Source organism: Rhipicephalus sanguineus, chromosome 9 (assembly GCF_013339695.2).
Source record: "Rhipicephalus sanguineus isolate Rsan-2018 chromosome 9, BIME_Rsan_1.4, whole genome shotgun sequence".
In the NCBI taxonomy this organism is placed as follows: domain Eukaryota; kingdom Metazoa; phylum Arthropoda; class Arachnida; order Ixodida; family Ixodidae; genus Rhipicephalus; species Rhipicephalus sanguineus.
Genome location: NC_051184.2, coordinates 64,357,440 through 64,365,838, shown reverse-complemented (window position 1 = coordinate 64,365,838; position 8,399 = coordinate 64,357,440). Strand labels below are relative to the sequence as shown.

Below are 8,399 nucleotides of genomic sequence, written 5' to 3'. Positions count from 1 at the left end.
AGCGATGTCGTGTCCCCCCACAGGACTTTTATTTACAAAGGGCTGGTCTGGCGATATCGCCCCTCGGTCAATTCTGCGAATAGACATTACTGAACAATACTTGTTTTGAAATGTCGTATATAGTCATTACAAAGAAAAATACTGTTAGTTATCACGTCTCCCATAGTAGGTTTAAACTCAACTGCAGAAATTGTGCTAAGCATCGGTGCCTCCGTTTTGGGACATTGCCACAGGGATGCCTTCCATGCGGTTTGCAGTTTTAATCAAGCTGCTAAAGGTATTCAATTTCAATCTCTACTTGATTTAAATTATCGCAAAGTAATTAAAAATGTGTCAAAATCTAAGACATTCGTAGAAAATTGTTCTGGTCAAAATATTACAGCTGTCTGGTCTGCTCTATATGGTACACCTTCGTTATTATATGAGCTATTATTTCCTTTTTTTTCTTTCTATTTTTATCTAAGTTTTTTAATAATAAGAAATCTTGAATTTATTATCGAAATGTTACGATACGCAGTCTGGCCAATCCACCGGAGTGGGTGAGAGACAGGGATGTAGGTCATCATAATCATCATCGTTACGAAGCGCACGGGTGGTTTATGTCTCGTTCCGTAGGCGGGGCTCGGCTGGACGCTGCCGCATCCATACAAGATTACCAAGAAAATCCTTTGACGACACTGTGGCGTGAATTGAAACGTCAACGACATGAATGGGCCCAATGGAGTCAATGGACTCACCGGTATGCAAGACACGACGGGAGTCAACATCTTCTGGGACTACACGCCTATGGAGACGTCGGACCTTTTGGAAAAGATAAGAACATACAAATACTATTTGCCGTTTGGAGACAGGCTTAATGCATCTTATACCATATGGTTACACACTTTTGGAATCCCACCGCCAGTGCCGAAGAGCCAACTGCGGCCTGCTTTGCCCGCGCCTGAGAACCAATCTCCGTCCTTCGCCAAATTCTTCTACCGAGAACACTTCGCGACGGCAAGGCGGACACAGACAGAGATGAACGAGTTTCGAAAGGCGAACAACGTCACCGTCAGAGGACGAGCAGTTCCGACTCCCATTCTACGACTGTACGAAGCCAACTTCCCAGAATGCGTTGCCGAAGCCGCATACGTGCTCGACTACGGTCCTCTCACCGCCCTGCAGTCGCAGTGCTGGCCCGTGGCACTCCACGGCAGGGACCTCCTCGCCATCATACACAGCCGAACCGAAGCCAGCGAGCAGGCCTACCTTCTTCCGGCCGTTGTCCACGTCATGAACCAGCCAAAGCCATCGACTGGCAAAGGTCCCGTTGTGCTCGTACTCATTCCGACACGCGAGGGGGCGGAGAAAGTTCAACGGCTGGTTTCGGACTTGCAGAAGTACACCCATGTTCATTCGGTATGCCTGTGCTCGGGTGATTGGAAGGAAAGGCAGCTGAAGAGGCTTAAGAAGGCGAGTTACGGAATTTGGATCGCGACGCCTAGCCGTCTCCTCTCGTTCTTGGAGGACGGGAAGGTGAACATTAGCAGCTGTACGCTTGTGGTGCTGGATGAAGCTGACCGAATGCTGGCGATGGGCTTCGAGAAAACGCTTCGCGCCGTCGCGGCCCTCCTCCGACCAGATCGCCAGACGCTCATACTGGCCAACTCTGGATCGAGAAATGTTGGTGACCTTGCCGATTACTTGCTCAAGGACTACGTCCAGGTTAGCATCGGGCACAGTAAGCTCGTAGAGAACCAGCGGATCGAGCAGACAGTCATTGTCTACGAAAAAGCACGGAAACTGGACCGGCTCGTTGTCTTGTTAGAGGATATCCTCAGGGAGAAAGAGGACAAGGTCATCATTTTTGTCGAGACTAGGTTGAGGGCGGATGAGACCGTGCTCGAGTTAAGGCTCCGCGACTGGTCCGCCGTCGGCATCCACGGCGGGAAGACGAGGGACGAGCGACGGTGGGCGCTGGACGTGTTCAAGTCGGACTCTTTGAACATTCTGGTGGTGACCGACGTTGCATCTCAGCTGCTGGACGTTGACCGCGTGCGCTTCGTCGTCCACTACGACCGACCGGCGAGCTCGGACATCTATGTGAACCGCGTGAACTACGCGTCGCTCTGCGACGGATCAGGAACGGCGTACGCCTTCCTAGATCCGGACGACGCGCGTCACGCAAAGGAGCTCGTCTGCCACCTTCAAGACGTCGGCCAGGAGGTTCACCCCCGACTTTTTGAAATCGCCGAGAGTGCATCGCGTTGTGACAGACGCAAAACTGCACGCTTCTCCAAGTGATTGCTGCTGCCATCACAGCCATGTAATCGTCGCGAATTCCTCCTGGCGACACTTACCAAATTTCAAATTCTACATCGGCAAAATCATAGAATTTTACGGCGGCTTGAATAAAACGGAATCCTTTGCGGCCCATTACACGTTTTCGCCTATTTGGTTACATTGTCACCATAGGCGTTCCCGCACGGTGCAGGAAGGGGGGGTATAGATTGTGTCACCCTCCCGCTCTAATACCCTGTCTTTGCGCTATGTGGTGCAAGTAAGGGCCTCAGTGGGAGGGATTTAGGAATATGGGGGAGGTCACTGCGATGAAACTTCGCCCACTTCCATCCCCTCCCCCCTTACTAGACAAACCTGCGCGCGCTTATTTTGTGGTGATGCGATTGGGTGGTGTGGTAAGAAGTCTACGATTCCCTGTCGAAGGACACCCAGTTAGGTGGGCTGATGAAATAAAGGAGTTCGAGCGAATAAAATGTCAGCTAGCACAAAGATAGGATAAACTGCAGTTCATTGGGAGGGGGGCTTTTGCACACGTTCGTCGTTCATAACGAAGGGGTTCAGGGCCAAGATGCTGATAGAGGTTTTGGAGGATGCCAACAAACAAGTCAACCTAAAGATCCTCAATATGGCCAAAAATATTCGTTCCAAACGATAAGGTGCCGCAGACCACTTGTCGGCGACCTGCTCGGTATCACGGCAACCAGGAAAGAAATTGGTTGTACTAATAGAAGTTAATAAATTGGCTGCCTTTGATTAACAACGCCTTCGGTGCCGTTTCTCACCGTTTGCTTTTACATCCTAAACATTTACCCAAATTTATTGTGGTAGATCAAATGCTTCTGTTGTAACAGAACCCAGCGTACTGCTAAGGTCGTAACGTGTGCAAATTATTTCTCACATTTGAAGAACCGCGACGCTCCGTCCTTGGACCCTTACTGCGTTTAACTGTTGTTTAAACTGGTCGAATTGTAGATATGTCATCCTTTCATGATTAGGACGTTGATGTCTGTGATACGCCATGATTTATTGGCACCTACCCACTCTGTTAGACTAACAAAATATAAGGCGGATATAAAAACACGATTTCGAAGCTTATCGTCCGCTCTTTTACTTAAGCGCACGCGCACCTTTGTCCTCGTCCGACTTTCTGACGCTCTTATTTTCTTCTATTCATATGTCCACACTAATATAGTGTATGTGACTTTGTGCATGGAGGCCGCTTAAGGCTCGAATTTAGGAATGGGACGCGATAGGGTTATGAGGCCCTTTAAAATCGCCTTGTCATTCGCATGCCATGCTTCGCGTCTTGGTGGACACCTTAACGATTCCATGATAGCAGGAACGTCAGTGCGCCTTACGTTTGCCGTTGCAAGCAGGGTTCCCTGGTTAAAAAGACAATAAGTAGCTCGACAATCGCAGAAACTAGCCAGAAAGTAGAGAACATGAGCCAAGGGCCGGAAAAATAGCACAAAGTAGCTGCGACGTTTTAGATGCGAAGTATCTTAAGGCGGAGCTCAATCCGGTGGTGGTGTGCGGCGTGACCACCCTTACTGCACATGCGCATACCCTCTCCACACACCTCCTCTCCACTCACCCTCTCCCCTGCCCCTCTCCACTTTCCCTCTCCCACACCCCTCTCCCTCCCCCTTTCCACTCTTCCTCTGAAACGCGGGCTAGACATGCCGAAATTCTCTCCTGCGCAACGCCGCGATGAGCTCGAGCGCATGCGCGTCCCCTCCCCTTCTCTCTCCTCTCCTACGCTGCCCCCCTCTCGTCCGCCTGTCGACCGCGTTCCCCGCTCGCCCTGTGAGAATTAACGGCCAGGCTAGATGGAAGACACGACGCGCGTAGCGTCCCTCTTCGCGTTCCACGACGCGAGGTCGGTAGCATGCCCAACGAACGCCAACGGAACGCGATCGTGCAAGTGCTCCGGCTTCGCATCGCCTCATGGTCCCCTTTAGCGGGAGATGGTGTAATTTTTTATTCAATGGACTAATTGCAATAGAAATTTAGTGAAAATGTAAATAAGTAAAGCATGAAAGTAAAGAATGAGTGAAGTTTACGGCTGTCCATGTAAGGGTAGTCCTTTGCGGCGTCCTGTAGGGATGGCTACCATGGACGATAATGATGCGGCCAGCTGTACTACCAGCATCGTCGGGAACTTGGCTCATGACGTTACGTATATGAGATCAGTACATCTCCAGTTGGGTCTGTCTTAATTCTGACAGAGGGGCCAATAACGTTGTACCACGTCTTTTTCACACTCAGGTAGGCTACCCTCAGCAGTGAATACGGTTTGTTCACGTTAGCAAAGACACTACGTTGTATTTCCAGTACGTTTAGAAGCTACCTCAGTGACAACAACCGAACGCTATCAATAGGTGCTTTAAATGACGCTGAAGTCAATTTTCCCGTAGATTATCGTGCACTCCGAAGCTGGCCGTGTACTTATGAGCAGGAGACGGGTGGGAACCGTTTGTCGTCAGGGCTTTGGGGGTTTCACTTGAGCAATTTTGAGTGCTCCTGATTTAGGTCGCTGCGATGTTATCTGTTTACGTTTGAACTGGAAACTTGAAATTGATGAATAAGAAATTGTGGAGCCGTTCTCGTATCGAAAAAATGGGGACAAGCGAAGCTTCACGCTTACCTGAACTGCTTTCTTTCTTTCTTTCTTTCTTTCTTTCTTTCTTTCTTTCTTTCTTTCTTTCTTTCTTTATTTATTTATTTATTTATTTATTTATTTATTTACTTATTTATTTATTTATTTATTTATTTATTTATTTATTTATTTATTTATTTATTTTTCTTTCTTACATTTTGTCTTTCTTTCTTCCTTCCTTTCTTCTTGAACGGAAACGAGGTCGGCTCTGCGCGCTCGAAGCCATTTCGTGCCCTTTCCCTACCCAGTGAAAGCGAAATGCGCTCGGATTGGTTGAGGGCGTGACGTGAGGGCGCGCCTACGTCGTTGTCATGATGCCTAATTGATCACGTTCTGGCGCCGGCGTTCAGTAGAACAAGCCCAAAAAGGACTGTGCGACAATGAAATTTGGCGACGTGAAATGGCAAGTAACCTCGATAAAGGATCACATTACCATCTCAAAAACGGCTGATCGTCATCAAGTTCTACAATAGAGAGAGCATCGTATATTTGAAAGCAGCACGTACAAATGCGCATGGGACCGTTGTACCTTCCAGTGCCGTATGTCTGTACGCTCGCCGGCGACGTTTTTTTTTTTTCTTTTTTCTGCGTACGATGTCGCTGCCAGATTCTGTTAATCTCAATAAGCTTCGCTTAAATAATAGTATCGACTATAGATAACGAGGGACAAGGTCATGCGTATGACTGCCGTTGGGATCACCATGAAATTGTGCTTTCTTTGTAGTAAGAATCGCCACACGAATATTTTTGTCTTTTTTGTTTGTTTCGAAGGAATGAGGCTCTTCAAGCTGTTTCGAAATTAAGCAGTTAAATTTTGAATGTTGCCTGGAACACAAAGCAAATTGCTATGCATACGTTCAGGGTTTTAATGCACGGCAGCATGTAGCTCCGAGCATGACATATCTGATGAAACGCATTGCCAGCAACGGCGCCATATCCTGTACGACAACATACACATGCATGTAATGTATACTGATTCGACTGGCAAGTGGGTGCTCCCTGTATTTGTTTTTTGTTTTGTTTTTTTTTCTTCTCTTACATTGGAGACTTCAGCGCTGCCTCCGCGTGACCAAAAACGAAAAGCATCGCATGTATAATTTGTTGCATTCTGCGCTTATGAGGCATTGAATGCGCATGCGTCCGTTAGCACCACACGTGCCGAACGTGCGACCTTTTGCTTTCACATTCACTAACGGCCCACCAGCCGGAGGAAACAGAAATCCTCGGTCTGATGAACAGCGGCAGCGCGAACGCACAGCGAGTCGCCCAAGACCCGCACTAGCTTTCTACCGATGCCAGCTAATGTGAGGTGAGCTGCCCTCCTCTTTAAAAGAAACTTCCATCGAATATTCTAGACAAGAGTATACTAAGTGTGCAGACCGCGCTATGTAATTATTTGTGGCCGGCAAAAAAAATATCTGGCAGATACCACGCATAGTGGCAATCCGTTTCATACGAAGCAGGCAGCGAGTAGCAGCCTATGCGGGATTTTTAGGTTTACGCCAAGCGTTACGAGGTGGATCGATGTCGTTGTCAAAAGGGAATATTTGTGCGCATATCGTGGACTTACCAGGCATGTCGACTATACGGGCGTGTAAAGGGTAGCTGGTGGTCCGACGTCACGTCGGCACTCAAGTTAAGGCTCTGATATACTCCAGCGTAACGTCGTCGAGTGCGCGCGCGCGTTACGGCGACGTTAGGTCAGCAAAAAAACAGCCCTCTGTGGTCCGGCGTCGTCTGACCGCAGACGCGACCGAAGGCTGCTGGCGCGCTAGGGCGTCGCTCGGCGCCGAATAGATCCTGCTGCATTTCGCGCCGGCCGCGCCGGACTCGCATGTATGTACAGGAACCTGCTTCGCGGGCTGTTTCGTCGGTTCCCGACAGGTGGCGCGGGCGTTGTTCGCTTTACTGCGCATGCGCGCCTCTAGATATGATCGCAGCGATCGCACCGGCGCGTTGGAGCCGGCTCCACTGTAGCGGAGGCCGATTTGCGCCTGGCGCAGTGTCGCCGGCTCGGCGTGACGAAACGCAACGTCCTCGCAGGCGCTAGCGGAGACGCCTGTTTTATCGCAACGAAGGGCACGCAACTGTACGATTATGCGCATAGCGTATGTATTGTGCTCGTCAAACGAAACGCGAACAGCGGCAAGCCTTCGCATGGTGTAGTTCGCGCCGTCCAGTTATCACTACGGGCAGGCGCGCATATGGGCAGTGCGGTCAAACCGGATGCGCGCGCCTGTCAATGGTGATGACAGGACGGAGCGCACTATACCATGCGAAGGCTTGCCGCTGTTCGCGTTCCATTTGACGAGCACTGCATGTACAGCGGTGAGCACTCTTAGGGTGAACACGCGAGCGCGTGGCCGACGGCTCTGTCGGCGGCGCGTAACGGTCATCGGTGGAAACATTGCGCATGCGCATCATGCGTTCTACGAAATACTCTTTCCACCGCGCGCACGCAAGCGTATCCCCGACAAGCATATCTATGACGCAGTGCGCGTGGTGGACAGAGTATATCGCAAAGCACATGCTGCGCATGTGCAATGTTTCTAACGATGGCTGTTACGCGGCGCTGATAGTGCCGTCGGCCACGCGCTCGCGTGTTCACCCTAACAGTGCTCACCGCTGTACCAGTTGCCGACGATTTCGAGCAACGCTTTAGAAGCGCTTGCGGAGTCATAGGTGTGCATATGTAATGTTCATGACACGACAGCGGATAGTCAACACTGCAACCATAACCGATTTTCCCGTTATAACGCTCGTATTGTTTTTCCGAGGCCGTTTGATTCACTGGTGTGTCTGTTTGTTCGGTTGCATGGATGGTTCCTTGGATCTACCATGAAAATGTTTTTCCTTTTGGTAGCATCTACGCGGTAAAGGTTCATGCATGTTTCACCGCCTTGTACACACACGACAGTACTAAAAATGTATGAGCGCTTCTGTGCTAAAACGCTATATGCGAAAATGTTCTGCGGGCAAGGAGTGTCGATGCACTGAGGCCTCTTCCTTAACCCGCTTCTAGGACTACCGATGAAGCAAGTGAACGCATAGAAGATGGGCGGTACACCTGCGGCGTGTGCAACGCTTCATACAGAAATTTGTATACACTAAAGAGGCATCAACGCGTACATTTCGACGGCAAGCCTCACTTATGCCAACACTGCGGGGCATCGTTCTCGCGGAAAGATAATCTGAAGGCCCATCTGCGAAGGCACGAAGGTAAGAGAATTTCTGCCTACGACTACTGTCTGCACAGAAGGAGGCGAAGACGACGGCTTCACTGGAGGCGTATGGTGTAATGACGTATCAGTGCCAGGAGTGCGCTTATTTCCAAATAAACTCGACAACCTAGCAGCGACAGGCTAGTGAGGTCACACCATTCGGCACTGCCATTACATTACAAATGGGCTTCGGTATCGCCATATTGGTCACCGAAACCCATTTGTGCCATTTTGCATGT

The 8,399-nt window shown here is 49.7% G+C and overlaps 1 protein-coding gene across 1 annotated transcript; it reads left to right on the top strand.

Moving 5' to 3' along the window:
• Window positions 1-705: 705 nt before the first annotated feature.
• On the top strand, window positions 706-2,283 carry LOC119405599 (probable ATP-dependent RNA helicase DDX5). The gene has a single exon (XM_037672433.1). The coding sequence runs from the start codon at window positions 706-708 to the stop codon at window positions 2,281-2,283; it is 1,578 nt and encodes a 525-aa protein (XP_037528361.1).
• Window positions 2,284-8,399: the final 6,116 nt, after the last annotated feature.

Excerpts from the sequence above, each read along its gene's own strand:
- LOC119405599 (XM_037672433.1), top strand. The coding sequence starts at position 706 with ATGAATGGGCCCAATGGAGTCAATGGACTCACCGGTATGCAAGACACG.